General features: G+C 42.0%; 1 protein-coding gene across 8 annotated transcripts in view; it reads left to right on the plus strand.

Moving 5' to 3' along the window:
• LOC128703110 (UDP-glycosyltransferase UGT5) overlaps window positions 1–17,460 on the plus strand; it is a 442,390-nt gene that overhangs the window by 389,556 nt on the left and 35,374 nt on the right. For all 8 annotated transcript variants that reach the window (XM_070103478.1, XM_070103477.1, XM_070103481.1 and 5 more), the window contains exons 2-6: window positions 10,843–11,016; window positions 11,301–11,555; window positions 13,386–13,619; window positions 13,856–14,020; window positions 14,211–14,433. In XM_070103478.1, coding sequence (XP_069959579.1) covers window positions 10,843–11,016; window positions 11,301–11,555; window positions 13,386–13,619; window positions 13,856–14,020; window positions 14,211–14,433 — 1,051 coding nt within the window. The remainder of the gene's footprint in view (window positions 1–10,842; window positions 11,017–11,300; window positions 11,556–13,385; window positions 13,620–13,855; window positions 14,021–14,210; window positions 14,434–17,460) is intronic.

A 17,460-nucleotide genomic window follows, 5' to 3' on the forward strand; every position in this document is an offset into this window, starting at 1 on the left:
ATAGCCTCCGATGTTTCCGGGGAGCAAGCAGATTTTAGAACGTAATATAAAATAAGTAAATTTGCAAGATTGGAATGCTTTTTGAAGGTAATCAACTTCCATCTTCCAATCTTATATCTAGTTTAGTATAACCAATGTGGGTACATGAACCACTGTGCAATACAAGGTGGTATAAATATATTAAAAAGGTACACGGAAACAGATTAATACACAAGAATCCAAAATGACCCTAACACGTAATAACCACACCACACATTACAGTGGTATTACACTCTCACACGCACCATTCGACATCCATTATCATACAAAAGTATTATTACCGATAGTGACTGACACACAAACCCTGCATTGGGCAGCTAGAGATCTAAATGAAAGGGCTAATGGCACACTGTGCAATACAAGGTGGTATAAATATATTAAAAAGGTACACGGAAACAGATTAATACACAAGAATCCAAAATGACCCTAACACGTAATAACCACACCATACATTACAATGGTATTACACTCTCACACGCACCATTCGACATCCATTATCATACAAAAGTATTATTACCGATAGTGACTGACACACAAACCCTGCATTGGGCAGCTAGAGATCTAAATGAAAGGGCTAATGGCACACTGTGCAATACAAGGTGGTATGAATATATTAAAAATGTACGCAAAAATTGATTAATACACAAGAATCCCCAAATGACCCTAACACATAATAACCACACCATACATTACAGTGGTATTACACTCTCACAAGCACCATTCGACATCCATTATCATACAAAAGTATTATTACCGATAGTGACTTCCCCCCCCCCACACGCACACCAAAAGAAACATCCTGAATTATCATTAGGCAAGAAATATATTTAATAAGTCTTACAAGCATTGGTGATACAGGAACACCAATAATAACAAAAAAAGGCACAATACCGTGACTGGAACGATACACAAATAACCCGCACATAAAAGAGAGAAGCTTACGATGGCGCTTCGGTCCGACTTGGACCATTTACAAAGTCACACTAACCAGAAGTGGAGCAGGACGGCTATATATAGGCAGGAAGAGGTGCTGGTGGTAGTAGTAGTAGTAGTACAAGAATGGTATATAATACCGACAAGATGAAATTAAAACACATGCGCAACACCCAGGCATCCCTATCGTAGACGTTTCGCCATCCAGCCAGCCACTGGAATAACGAATAACGTATTATCGACACATTAGAAGACATGACATACCTAAACAGAGTGACACCTCAACCAAGTCGAATAAATACATTGCAAAAGATTAATATCACATAAAATATTTTAACAATGAAGTTCAACAGAGGTCAAAGGCTACCTATGTACATGTTTATTTACCAGTTAAACCCTAACATTACCACATAATATAAAAACATTGCTATAGTACAAGCGATGATAATTTATACTAAAATATCACAATACCTTAAATAAGACTAACACAGTGTGAATATTACATTTCAAAACACATGTATAAAACTACCAATAAAGTTGGTATTACCGTTAATGACTTAAACTTATTACACATTAATTACCCCTCCTCACCCGAAATAATATGACCGTTATCACCAACTTGGCTTACATCCTAACTTGACATATATGAATAAACATAAGTGGTAATTATATAAGTATTGGTGAAACAGTAGCACCAAAGACATAGTACATTTAATAACAAATATTAACATAAGGGAAACATGACCAAGTCTTACACATTGACACTTCAACCAGGTTAAGATACACTTCTAGTGCTTAATAACAAGTCCAGGAACATTGCCACAATGAAGTTCAACCAATCCTTAATCACATCAGCGTATCTAAGGCGCACGCAGGAGCAGACAGCCACAACTGTGTATGTGCCGTTACACATCCCATACGCACAGGTTCATACACATTCGCACGTTACATTATTCCAACTCTCTCTCTACACTAAAGTCGTGCACATTCTTTGCAACTGTCCAACCCAAAGGAGGCGACCCTGTTTCTACCCCTGACATCCCATCCTACAGTAGCATTTACCATCCCTACCCTGCTCCTCCCACCTGATTTACAAATCTAATAAAACCTCTAACGTAGGTTCTCTATATCCCTCTAAGAAAGCCAGCTTCCACCTTCTCCCATAAATTTCCCTGTTACGGCACAACGTTTTATAAAACATAACCGCTAAAACCCGCCTCTTCACCTCACTAACCCCTTTCCTCCTCATTCCCCACGTTATGTATATATAATCTACCATAATCTACCCCACAGCCCTAGTGATACTCTCATCCAATCCCCCAACGTCAAGACTTAAAGCTCTCAGAACAGAAATCCCTTTACCCCCAATCTTACGGAGTACCCTACCCAACCAACCCCTTACGCTACCCATCCCCTCACAAAAATATACGACATGAAACGCCGACTCCTCACCTTCACATATTCCACACACACCCCCCTCAACCGCACGTCTATCCCTCAGAACCGTACCCGACGGCAAAATCCCATGCAGAAAACGATATATTAAGTCACGTGCTCGTGGTTGTAACCTCATTCTATTTAGCCTATTCCACATACTTCCCCATGTATACATTGGGAAAATTCCCTCTACAGGCGCCACAACCCTCCCCACCAACAATCGACACATTGCACATATTTTGACCTTCCCCGGATCTCGAACCCACGCCATTGCCCTCAAAGCAGTTTCACACTCCCGCAACTCCACTCCTGAATACATTCGTTTCAATCTTTCATGGATCCTGACCAGACCTCCCCCACACACACCTTCCTTCACAACCTCCCTTTTAATACAGATACATTTGACCCTCCTCTTTAAGTCCAGCAAACCCAACCACCCCTGCCGCACAGGTAACATTACCACGTCCCTTTTAAGCCAATCACATTCCGAGTCCCACAAGAATTTAAAAACCCTCCTAAGTATGTCCGCTATCGCCGTCAGTGTTAATAGGAACAAAGCTGCCACGTGCCATACCTTACTATACAATAAGACATTAATGACAATGGCCAGCTGTACAAGGGTCAAATGATAAGGGCTTAATGCACCCAATCGCCCCTGAATCCTATCCACCAACCTAATCGAGATTTCCATGCGTGCTACATCCAGATTATCTGCATAGATAAGACCACAAATTTTTAATAAATTCACCCGCCTCCCCACCACTGAACTACCCCACTCAACCCTCCCAGCCCAAGCTCCTAACCCCATGACCATGGGATTTTCTGAATTCACTCTCATACCAGTTGCATCCGAGAACAATTGTACTACCCTATCCAAGGTATCCATTGACATCCCCTCCCTAACCAGAATAGTAGTGTCATCTACATACCCTATTAAGACTGGTCAAACCCTCTCAACTCTACTCCCTTAACCCACTCCCTTTTGTACATACACTTCTCCATCATCCTATAAAAGGGGTCCTGTATGCATGCAAATAAAAGTTGTGACATAGGGCACCCCTGTCGAAGTCCCCTTTCCATTACAATCTTCCCACCCAATCTCCCATTAATCTGTACCCTCACCATTGCACCGTGAAACAAAGCATGTACCCATCCCACTATTTCTTCCGCAAACCCCTGTCCCCTGAGGATGGCTCTCAATGCTTCTCGTTCCACTCTATCATATGCACCCTGCCAGTCTAAAGCCACCAAACCCCCCTTCCATCCCCTTTTGCTTCCACGAAATCCCTTAGAAACCCATGTTCCTCCACCATAGACCTCCCTGGTAACCCAAACTGAGTTCTCGATACTACTCTATCAACTATGCATTTAAACTGATTCCCCAAAATTTTGGCAAACAACTTATAATCTGTGCATAACAATGATATTGCCCGGTAGTCCATAAGTGTATGTTACCCCTTACCCTTCGATACCAATACTTCTACAGCTGTTGCCTGCTTCTCTCCCAACTCTCCCCTCTCCTTCATTAAATTTAATAACCTAACCAAAAAACTCCTCATTAGCTCCCAATGTAGATAAAACTCTACCAGGAGTCCATCGATTCCCGGAGCTTTACCCCTATGCATTTAAGAACATAAGAATGGAGGAACACTGCAGAAGGCCTACTGGCCCATGCGAGGCAGGTCCTTATCAAAACGACTACTACCTAAAGCTTCCCAAGAAATAACTCCCGTACCCAATGACACCAATCAAACCCAGCCCCTCCCACTCATATATTTGTCCAGTCAGGGCCTGGGGATTTGTTAGGTTTTAATTTATCTATTTGCCTAAGGACCATGTCACTTGTGACCCTAATAGTGCACAGTTTATTATCGTCCTGTTCTTATTAAAGGAATGTAAAGAGGAGCTTAGCACACCTTTGGCTAATCTTTTCAACATATCACTACAAACTGGCATGGTGCCAGATAAGTGGAAAATGGCAAATGTGATACCTATTTTCAAAACAGGTGACAGGTCCTTAGCTTCGAACTATAGACCAATAAGCCTAACCTCCATAGTGGGAAAATTTATGGAATCAATAATTGCCGAGGCAGTTCGTAGCCACCTTGAAAAGCATAAATTAATCAACGAATCTCAGCATGGTTTTACAAAGGGGCGTTCCTGCCTTACGAATTTATTAACTTTTTTCACTAAGGTATTTGAGGAGGTAGATCATGGTAATGAATATGATATTGTGTATATGGACTTCAGTAAGGCTTTTGACAGGGTCCCACATCAGAGACTATTGAGGAAAATTAAAGCACATGGAATAGGAGGAGAAATTTTTTCCTGGATAGAGGCATGGTTGACAAATAGGCAGCAGAGAGTTTGCATAAATGGGGAGAAATCAGAGTGGGGAAGCGTCACGAGCGGTGTTCCACAGGGGTCAGTGTTGGGCCCCCTGCTGTTCACAATCTACATAAACGACATAGATGAGGGCATAAAGAGCGACATCGGCAAGTTTGCCGATGACACCAAAATAGGCCGTCGAATTCATTCTGACGAGGACATTCGAGCACTCCAGGAAGATTTGAATAGACTGATGCAGTGGTCGGAGAAGTGGCAGATGCAGTTTAATATAGACAAATGCAAAGTTCTAAATGTTGGACAGGACAATAACCATGCCACATATAAACTAAATAATGTAGATCTTAATATTACGGATTGCGAAAAAGATTTAGGAGTTCTGGTTAGCAGTAATCTGAAACCAAGACAACAGTGCATAAGTGTTCGCAATAAAGCTAATAGAATCCTTGGCTTCATATCAAGAAGCATAAATAATAGGAGTCCTCAGGTTGTTCTTCAACTCTATACATCCTTGGTTAGGCCTCATTTAGATTATGCTGCACAGTTTTGGTCACCGTATTACAGAATGGATATAAATTCTCTGGAAAATGTACAAAGGAGGATGACAAAGATGATCCCATGTATCAGAAACCTTCCCTATGAGGATAGACTAAGGGCCCTGAAACTGCACTCTCTAGAAAGACGTAGAATTAGGGGGGATATGATTGAGGTTTATAAGTGGAAGACAGGAATAAATAAAGGGGATGTAAATAGTGTGCTGAAAATATCTAGCCTAGACAGGACTCGCAGCAATGGTTTTAAGTTGGAAAAATTCAGATTCAGGAGGGATATAGGAAAGTACTGGTTTGGTAATAGAGTTGTGGATGAGTGGAACAAACTCCCAAGTACCGTTATAGAGGCCAGAACGTTGTGTAGCTTTAAAAATAGGTTGGATAAATACATGAGTAGATGTGGGTGGGTGTGAGTTAGACCTGATAGCTTGTGCTAACAGGTCGGTTGCCGTGTTCCTCCCTTAAGTCAATGTGACCTGACCTGACTAGGTTGGGTGCATTGGCTTAAGCCGGTAGGGACTTGGACCTGCCTCGCATGGGCCAGTAGGCCTTCTGCAGTGTTCCTTCGTTCTTATGTTCTTATGCTAAGGCACTGCTGCCTTGGCTTTAGATTTCTGCTTACCATGACTCCCAAGTCTTTTTCACATTCTGTATGATCAAGCTCTACTTCACCTAGATTATAGCTTCGAGGGTTATTTTCATTACCAAGGGCAAGTACCTTACACTTATCCACATTAAACTTCATCTGCCATTTTTCAGACCAAGACATTAATTTGTCCAAATCCTCCTGGAGTTCATTGCTATCCTCCTCAGAGTGAATTATACGGCCTATCTTTGTATCATCAGCAAACTTACTCATGTCACTCGTAATCCCTTCACCAAGGTCATTGATGTAAATTATGAACAAGAGAGGGCCTAAAACTGATCCTTGTGGAACACCACTAGTGACTAATCCCCATTCAGATTTCACTCCATTAATGGTAACTCTCTGCTTTCTATTGGTAAGCCATGCCTCTATCCATGCTATCTATCCACTTAAAGCCTTCCATGTTTCTCCCTCAGTTATTTCCCCACCCAATGCTTCCCTATCACTGTTTCACAATAGACATATCACATTCTCACACACCTGTTTTAAAACCCCAGCTCCTACCCCATCCCTTTGCCAATACTTGCCATACCACTCGTCTGCAAACACTCCCATTCCATCTGTGGCGTGTATAACCTGACCAACCCTATACCCACCTACTGACTCAAGAACCTCCAGCCATGGAATAGCTGTTGCCTGCTGCCGTTGCTTTTGCCTACGCAATACACACGACGAAGGCCTATCGCCCCATAACACCTCTTCCACGCCTGCCATTACACTCACCGCTTGGAACCTTTCATCTTGTAGCTCGTGCAGCCTCCCCTTAAGTGTCAGTATGTCATCCATAGGATAAATACCCGCCACCGCAACCCTCGCATAACAACCCCTTAACCTGTCCTCCAAATAGTTGACCAGCCCATATTTTAAAGAATTAATTAGTTTCTCTTCTCTCACGTAATATTGTCTAATTCGTTCTTTAGCCACACCATCCCACCATGTTACCACATCCTCCACCCCATGTACCTTTGCACTTAACCACTCCCACAGTGTTGTAAATCCCTCCAACCCCTCCTCATCTCCTAACATACTCGTATTTAACTTCCAATAACCACTAGAGATACCCGCCAGTGACTCCCATCCCACCTGTGCCACGACCGCCCGATGATCCGAATAAGCTACCTCTATTGTGTGGAAAAACTTTACCAAGACCCCTTGAGAAATGTACAACTTATCTAACCTAGCCACATAACCCCTCCTCACGAAAGTGTGCTCTGCCTCCCTCACTCCCCCTCCAACTGCATCCCTCAACTGATTATCCCTCAAGAGTTCTCGTAAGGCTGCCGACATGTGCCCGGCCCCTTTTGGTTCCACATCAGCCCTCCTGATAACACAGTTCCAGTCCCCACCAACGATGGCCACCACAGGTAAACCACATAAGAAGAAAACTAGGTCATCAAATACAAATTCCTGCTTTACTTTCACATCGTTCTCAGCTGGTGCATACACACTTACAAAGGTTACCCTCTGCCCCATCCACCACCCATCCATACACAACACCCTCCCTTCCCTCCCCTCTCACTTCTTATCAACACAAACGGGCTCGCCTCCCTGTTCAATATACCCACACCACCTTTCAGACGTACAGATGGCAGAGTCATGACCTGAAACCCCGCCACCTCCAGCTCTCTCCCCTCCTTGAAATTGTGTTCTTGCAGGAACACTACATCCGCTCTATATTTACACAGAAACATTCGAAACCATTCCCTCTTCACACTATTACACAATCCATTTACATTCACAGTCATACACCTAAGGCCTCTTTGTAGTTTCCAACCCGTCCTCCTCTCTTCATTCATCCCAAGGCCTCCTGCCGCAGAGCCAGCACAGGGCTTCACACCATTAACCCCCTGCTTTCTTGCGATGCCTCTTATCCTGTGTTGCAACCCCTGAATGGGTAACAATGTATATAATGTATATTACCTGTTCATATAATTTTATATTGCTTATATTTGCGATAATAGCTAAATCGTAAATATATTGCTTTATATTATTATTTGACTTATTTATATTATTAGGTAGGATGTAACATTTACAAATTATTCACTGCTCGTGGTTTGATGTTAAATAGCTGATGGCCTTGTCTACCAATCATTTCCCTGCCGGCTTCTCTGTGTTGCTGGGCAGCAGCAGTCCACAGAGTCACGTGATCAGGGGGTGGTCACCCCTCGCCTGGAGTAGTCGGCCTGGCCTGCGCTGTCTCTTGTCTTTTTGACATTCTCCTAACAAGACGTGCCTCTAGCTCTCCCTTGCTGGCCCTTGTTGGAAGATCGTCTCGATTGCTTTCTTGTTGTTGGTTCTGTGTAACTCTGTTCACAGAACATTGCCTAGACTTAGTGATTTTCGACGTTGTACTGAGGTTGTGTGTCACATAGACACTCTGAGAAACTCAGGTCCTGAGCTGTAGCTTCTGACCTAATTTGTACTGGTATCTGTGCACTGTCACAGTCGGGGATTTTCTAATGCTGAACTTAGATTAAGTAGTACGGGAGTTTTATGACTTTTGTGGAGGATCTGCAGATGGTCCACGCTTAGTGTCGTTATATTATCTCCCTGTTCCTGATTCTGTGTCACAGTTGCTTGTTATATTGCTGCTCGGCTTATCAGTAGTTTTATTGTTCAAGCAAGCTGTTCTGATTGCCTGGTTTGTCAAGAAGTTAGTTTATGTTAGAACTTTTAGTCAGTCACTGGTTAAGTCTAGTCGAGTCTTGAGATATAGCGAACTACTTAGAGGACTTACACACTTACACACAAACTTACTTGTATATATTTGTATTATGTTATTAAATGCTAACAATGTACCAGACGGTACTTAATAGCCATATAGATGTAATATGTGCCTTCAGCACAATACTACTGTACACGAGAGAAGTGTAGGAACTCGTATCCTATATTATATTCAATTGATTAATTTAATTTAATTGATAATATACGCCTAGACAATTTTATTATTATTAATAAACTTATTAAATTTTAATTTCTTTAGTTAGTAGCCTACCAGTTGTATTCCTGAAGCACTATGGAATCTTACTGAATTCTAATGGATAATTGGACCAGGATACTGACTAACTACTTGTTACAAAAACCCAGTAACAGGCTCGATGCCAGAAGGGCAGTCCTTTCTAGTATTCACTGGAGATCTCTATGCTTATTAGAAAATGCGTTTTTTGTAACATCCTGACTACCTCGACAGTACTCTTCCCTCCTCCCAGACCTCTGCGCCGGCGTCAGGACATCATCTGAGTCTGACACCTCCACTCTCTTCCTCGTGATGCCCTCCGCTTCCATGTTGTCTTCTGAGGTTCCCTCACGATGAACCTCAACCTCCTCCACGCCCCGTTCGACAGCACACGGCGACATCTCACGCTTACTGCTTGGCCTGTCATCACTGCTATGGTTTTTATCAACACATTCCTCCACAGGCAATGCCGTGCCTCTCACTAGCTCAGTAACAACATCCTCAGCAGGTGGCGTCAATGTCCTCAACACTTCCTGAAGCTCTTCCTCAAGAGCCTGTACCTCCTCCTGCGCTTGCACTTCTGAACTTTTCTCCTGCTTAGTAACAGTTCCTGTTATGTCACAGCTTGCCTCACACACGCCAGTCTCCTCTATGGGATTCTCTACCACTTCACTCCACAAGCACCCAAGCCCTTGCTTTCGCATGGGGCTCTCAACAACAGCTACCACACTGGTAACTGGTGCTTCACCATTTTGTACAGGTGCCCTCCTCAGCTTAACTCACGCTGCCGCCATATGGCCGTACACCCCACACAACCTGCACGTACGTCTCTTTCCGGCGTACGATACCATAACTTGCGTCCTGAAGTCCTCTAACACGATATAAGACGGTATGGGATGTCTCAGAGTCATCTTCAGGGAAAAGGTTCCCTCCAGACAGTTCATGTAAGCACCAGCCATCCACTTGCCCTGTTGTGCCAGATCTACAGTCCCATATACCTCGAAAACACCCCTGATGTCAGCCTCATCTGCCTCAAATTGGACATTACGATTCTTAACCCACGTAAAGTGGCGAGATACGTCGATCAAACGCACCTTCACAGCTGGAGTAGCGTCAAGACTCACGTCTTGGAATCTCGTCACCAAAGACTCGTACACGGACGTGGAATTCAGTTTGACGAAGTTTCTGGATGCCCCATTCATGGCAACACCATACACCTCATCGTCCTGGATACCATACGTCTCCCTAATGGTGGTCGGGAGTAACATCTGCGCTGAAGAGGGTGAAATTGCCCCACGAAGCAGCTCTATACCGATGGTGTTTACGCGCCGCCTCACACTCAGCACCATATTGGTACAAGGTAGCTCACCTGAAAACAGCAGAGAGGTGCAGAGCACAACCGCACTCTACCGTGGTCAGACAGTGAATGGCTGAGAGAACTTGTCTGTTTATGTTGTTCTCTTTCATGCTCGGGAATTGACTGTACCCGAATGTAATACATTTGAGAAGTTTCTGACCTTAACCAATATTAGCTAATCTTACATCAAAGAAATGCGTAGGATAACTATGTTGCTGACATGATCTAATACCACACTCTGCATTGAGTAAAAGTTGGTTAAATGAACAATTTATATAACCTATATCTGTCTGTAATAATTATTTAATGAATATTGTCATCCTTCTGAATATAGCTTTGTAATAGATTTAGATATTTACAGATATGTGATAGGTTTTATTTTAGAATAATGTATAAACTGTAATATCTATCTTAGTTTCTCTCACTCCACATTCGGATCAACTTGATCTCCGTTGTCACTCTCATTGTCAACGAATTAATTATTACATTTATAAATCTTTGCCTGCTTACTGTTTCAACATTGAGCACAATACTGAAATGTATTACATGTTAAAAGTGTAATTAATGCTGTCTGTAGATGAAGTCAACGACGATGTGTGTACTGGTGGTGATGCTAGTGGGAAGCATCATGGGGAAGTTGTCTCCACCTGAGAGGTCCTATAAGATCCTCATGCTCCTCCCAGTCTCCACCAGGAGTCACAGGAATGTCTTCATGCCTCTCGCTGAGGCTCTGGCCGACCGTGGACACAAGGTAATACATAATATGTTAGGTTTTTATTTCATAATTAGCATAAACAAATTCACGAATAATTTTATTGAGTTATGAGTATACAGAGTATAACTAAGAGAATGTCTTAACAAATATTTCTTAAGTAACAGTAAACGGTGAGGTAAATAAATTGAAAGAAAGCTTACAAAACCTAAGAAATTTTCTATTTAATATTCCGAAATGATGAACTTTATTCAAATTTCGTTGTGGGTTTCGTCAAGTTCCCTCAGCCTTACCTTGACATACAGTTTAACTAAAATTTTCAGATAGTGATGCTGACCAACCAACCGAAGTCGTCCAAACATCCTAACATTGAAGATATTCCTCACGACCTCCCATACTTCAGGGAGGAAGATATTAACTTTTTTGAGAACAGTAAGAACCCCAGTGGAATCTTCCAACTCTTTGAAACTGCTCTGCCAACTCTTGCTAGGGAGTTGTATAAAGTCCCCGTGGTGAAAGATCTTTATGAAAGAAGAAAGGAATTTGATGTTATTGTGATTGATCATTTGTTCAACGAGGTAGGTACTCGTGTTTTAATGTTATTTAAAGAAACCGATTATTGCTCGTTTAAATTTAAAGACTGGTATTTAAAGAGTGTACATGTGTGAACACATGATCGTCATGAGCCTGATGAGTGCATGTGTAAAATTACGATATGTATCGTGTTTCATATATAATTCCGAAAAACGTGTGATACCTATAATAATAAAATTGTCAATAATAGCATAAATATAACACTTTACAGAGGCCCGGATTATTATTATTATTATTATTATCAAAAAGAAGCGCTAAGCCACAAGGACTATACAGCATTACAGAGGCCCGGAGCGACATGCTTCTTTACGTCACGGCGCCTACAACATTTCTGTGAATTTTTATAATAATGCCGAAAGGTGATTTTATTACATTAGTAATAATCAATATTATTATTTTTTCATTATATAAATAATAAATATATGATTATTACTATTTATAATATTATGATTATTATTATATGACAGGTTGAACCAATGTTTGGTAAGCATTATTAATTTTCCATTTTTTTTAATTGTTTTCGTAGCCGAACCCCAAGTGCGGCTTCTTTCACCTTAATTAAAACAATATCTTCACCTATTGTTTGCATACATAACCATGATGAATTTTAATTGATAATTTATGCATAATAAGAAATTAACAACATTAATTAATGATGAATTACATCACCACCAACCACCACCATCACCACCAATCACCACCACCATCACTACCACCAACCACCACCACCACCAACCGTTACCACCATCCATTACCACCACCTATCACCACTACCACCAACAACAAACACCACCACCAACCCCTTAATCACCACCACCACCCCGACTTCCACCAACCACCACCTCCACCACCACTGTCACCACCAACATTATCAAGGAACTATGGTTCCTTGATAATATGCCTTCATTTTTAGTGACTTTTGTAATCCCAGCAACACTGGGATTAGAAAAAACTGTGAATCTGCAGTAGTCTTTCTGTATGATGGGTTTCACTAAGATAGTGAGAGTGTTCGCAATAAAGCTAACAGAATTCTTGGCTTCATATCTAGAGGTATAAATAACAGAAGTCCTCAGGTTGTTCTTCAACTCTATATATCCTTGGTTAGGCCTCACTTAGACTATGCTGCATGCACAGATCTGGTCACCGTATTACTGAATGGATATAAATGCTCTGGAAAACGTACAAAGGAGGATGACAAAGATGATCCCATGTATCAGAAATCTTCCATATGAGGATAGACTGAGGGCCCTGAATCTGCACTCTCTCGTAAGGCGAAGAATTAGGGAAGATATGATCGAGGTGTATAAATGGAAAACAGGAATAAATAAAGGGGATGTAAATAGCGTGCTGAAAATTTCCAGCCAAGACAGGACTCGCAGCAATGGTTTCAAGTAGGAAAAATTCAAATTCAGGTAGGATATAGGAAGGCACTGGTTTGGTAATAGAGTTGTGGATGAGCGGAACAAACTTCCGAGTACACTTATTCAGGCTAAAATGTTGTGTAGTTTTAAAAATAGGTTAGATAAATACATGAGTGGGTGTGGGTGGGTGTGAGTTGGGCCTGACTAGCTTGTGCTGCTGGATCTGGTGCCGTGCTCCTTCCTTGAGTGGAGGTGGCCAGACTGGGTGGGTCATTGGGCTAATCCGGGGTGGGTAGGTCATTGGGCTAATCCGGGGGGGTCGACATGGACCTACTTTGCATGGGCCAGTAGACCTGTTGCAGTGTTCCTTCTTTCTTATGTTCTTAATTCTGGATTTTTCGTGAAAGTTTTGGTTAAATTCAGTATTGCGGCTCAGAACTGGCTCTCCTACAGGCTGTATATCCCTTCCTGCACGAAATTCCCTTCATTACCCTTTCAACGTCAGGGATGGAACCACGTCAGAGCTCCGTTCTGGGCAACGTTCTCAACCCAGCCTTCGCCCCTAATTTCTTGGAGGACTACCCAAGACCCATGAGTCTCTGGCATCGACTCTACAATACTTTCGTACACATTGGGTTTCCGCTTTACTGGAGGAAATGGAGCGTTGTGCCACAGATACAAAAAGAGGTGAGCAATATACCATCACTGACAATACAAGCGGCTGATGGAGCCGATGACTGTTAAACAATGAGCAGAGTTATCTATATAAAATTATTCAGTTTAATAAAAGGTATACTTAAAACTTTACTATAGTGAGTTGAAGCTAATGTTACTTTAAGCAACAGAAGCATCTTGATATTTTGTTACTATGCCAGACCCGCCACAAGAACTGTTCACAATAAAGTATTGGTGGTATTCCTCAGATCTCAGCTCAGTTCCCGGAGCTGCCACTGTTGTTGGACCTGGAGAGAAACGTGAGTTTATCGCTGCTCAACAGTCACTTTTCTATCAGCACACCATTACCTCTCATGCCCTCACAGGTGGAGGTGGGCGCCATGCATTGTCGTCCTGCCAAACCTCTGCCTCATGTGAGTTGTCCTGACTACCTGACATTTATCTGTATCACCTTGTTACGCCACAGTAAGCAATGTCGCTGGTCCTGTCAATGAGCCATAGTTCTTTCTTCACAGACTCAGGTCAGTTGTCTTGCTCTTCTGACCTAGCTTTCATTGTGTAATTCTCTGCCTAAAATATAATAAAACACACTTATTTTTTAAGGAATTAGAATCGTGGATCACAGGAGCGGGATCTTCTGGCGTAATTTACTTCAGTTTGGGATCTGTTGCTCGCAGTACCACAATGCCAGTCCAGTACCGCGACCTCTTCATCCAGGCTTTCCGCAGGCTGCCACAGCGAGTCATCTGGAAATACGAGGAAGAGCTGGAGGACGTCCCTGACAACGTGATGATCAGCAAGTGGCTTCCCCAGCAGGATATTCTTGGTGAGTCTTCGTTTATGTAGCAGCTTCAGTCACACGATTTTTTAATATTTTTTTTATTCCTTATTTATGAAGGTAGAATATATTGTTTTTTAAGGTAGGCTGCAGTGATAAAACCAGAAGGCAGCTCTGACGATAACTCACACACTCACACGAGCTTTTAAATCTCTGCACAAAATTCAACTTAAACCTGCAAATAATAGAGCCTATTAGACTGGAGAATACACTAGACCTCATTTTCACTAACAATGATGATCTGATACGAAATGTCACCATATCAAAAACAATATACTCAGATCACAACATAATCGAGGTTCAGACATGCATGCGCGGAACCCCAGACCGACAAAATGAGATTAGTCAGGAGGGAGCCTTCACCAAATTCAACTTCAATAACAAGAACATAAAGTGGGACCAAGTAAATCAAGTCCTAAACGATATAAACTGGGAAGATAGACTAAGCAACACAGACCCCAACTTATGCCTTGAACAAATTAACTTGGTGGCACTCGATGTATGCTCAAGGCTTATTCCTTTAAGAGAAAGGAGGAGTAGATGTAAAATGGAAAGAGACAGGCGCTCCCTTTACAGGCGAAGGAAAAGAATAACAGAGCGGCTAAAAGAGGCCAATATATCTGAAATGCGTAGGGAGTCACTGGTCAGAGAAATAGCAAACATCGAACTTAAGCTAAAGAAATCTTGTAGGAGTCAGGAGTCGCGGGAAGAACTAAAAGCCATAAATGAAATCGAAAGAAACCCAAAGTATTCCTTTTCTTATGCCAAATAAAAGTCGAGAACAACATCCAGTATTGGGCCCCATCTTAAACAAGATGGGTCATACACAGATGACAGCAAGGAAATGAGTGAACCACTCAAGTCCCAATATGACTCAGTTTTTAGCTAGCCTATCTGATATTATCCTGACCCCAAATGACTTCGAACAGGCGATAAATGACATGCCCATGTACTCTGCCCCAGGGCCAAACTCGTGGAGCTCCGTGTTTATCAAGAACTGCAAGAAGCCCTTGTCACGAGCTTTTACCATCCTATGGAAAGGGAGCATGGACACGGGGGTCGTTCCACAGTTACTAAAAACAACAGACATAGCCCCACTCAACAAAGGGGGCAGTAAAGCAATAGCAAAGAACTACAGACCGATAGCACTAACATCCCATACCATAAAAATCTTTGAAAGGGTCCTAAGAAGAAAGATTGCCACCCATCTAGATACCATGCTCTAAACCCATGTTTCCCAGGGCAACATGGGTTTAGAGCATGTCGCTACTGTCTGTCTCGGCTACTGGATCACTACGACAAGGTCCTAGATATACTATAAGACAAAAAGATTGCAGATGTAATATATACAGACTTTGCAAAAGCCTTCGACAAGTGTGACCATGGCGTAATAGCACACAAAATGTGTGTTAAAGGAATAATAGGAAAAGTTCGTAGATGGGTCTATAATTTCCTCACAAACAGAACACAAAGAGTAGTAGTCAACAGAGTAAAGTCTGAGGCGGCTACTGTGAAAAGCTCATAAGAACATAAGAACGTAAGAAAGAAGGAACACTGCAGCAGGCTTACTGGCCCATGAAAGGCAGGTCCAAGTCTCCTACCGGATTAAGCCAATGCCCCAACCTAGTCAGGGCAGGCCATATTCACTTAAGGAAGGAACACGACAACTGACCTAGTAGCACAAGCTAATCAGGTCCAACTCACACCCACCCACACCTACTCATGTATTTACCTAACCTATTTTTAAAACTACATAACGTTTTAGCCTCAATAACTGCACTTGGGAGTTTGTTCCAGTCATCCACAACTCTATTACCAAACCAGTGCTTTCCTATATCCCTCATGAATCTGAATTTTTCCAACTTAAAACCATTGCTACGAGTCCTGTCTAGGCTAGATATTTTCAGCACGTTATTTACATCCCCTTTATTTATTCCTGTCTTCTATTTATACACCTCAATCATATCCCCCCTAATTCTACGCCTTTCTAGAGAGTGCAGATTCAGGGCCTCAGTCTATCCTCATAAGGAAGATTTCTGATACATGGGATCATCTTTGTCATCCTCCTCTGTACGTTTTCCAGAGCATTTATATCCATTCTGTAATACGGTGACCAGAACTGAGCAGCATAGTCTAAATGAGGCCTAACCAAGGATATATAGAGTTGAAGAACAACCAGAGGAATTCTATTATTTATACTTCTAGATATGAAGCAAAGAATTCTGTTAGCTTTATTGCGAACACTAATGCACTGTTGTCTTGGTTTTAGATTACTGCTAAGCAGAACTTCTAAATCCTTTTCGCAATAAGTAGTATTAAGATCTACATTATTTAGTTTATATGTGGCATGGTTATTTAACTGTCCAACATTTAGAACTTTGCATTTGTCAATATTAAACTGCATCTGCCACTTCTCCGACCATTGCGTCAGTCTATTCAAATCATCCTGGAGTGCCCTAATGTCCTCATTAGAATTAATTGGACGGCCTATTTTGGTGTCATCAGCATATAAGCTTATGTCGCTATTTATTTCCTAATCTATATCGTTTATGTAAATTGTGAACAACAACGGGCCCAACACTGACCCCTGAGGAACACCGCTTGTGACGTGCCCCCATTCTGATTTCTCCCCATTTATGCAAACTCTCTGCTGTCTATTTGTCAGCCATGCCTCTACCCAGGAAAAAATTTCTCCTCCTATTCCGTGTGCCCTAAGTTTCCTCAATAGCCTCTGGTGTGGAACTTTATCGAAAGCCTTAGTGAAGTCCATATACACAATATCATATTCATTACCATGATCTACCTCCTCAAACACCTTAGTGAAAAAAGTTAGTAAATTCGTAAGACAGGAACGCCCCTTTGTAAAACCGTGTTGAGATTCATTAATCAATCTGTGCCTGTCAAGATGGCTACGAATTGCTTGGGCAATTATTAATTCCATAAATTTTCCCATTATGGAGGTAAGGCTTATTGGTCTATAGTTCGAAGACAAGGACCTGTCACCTGCCTTGTAAA

The sequence above is a fragment of the Cherax quadricarinatus genome, chromosome 85, assembly GCF_038502225.1.
Source record: "Cherax quadricarinatus isolate ZL_2023a chromosome 85, ASM3850222v1, whole genome shotgun sequence".
Classification (NCBI taxonomy): Eukaryota; Metazoa; Arthropoda; class Malacostraca; order Decapoda; family Parastacidae; genus Cherax; species Cherax quadricarinatus.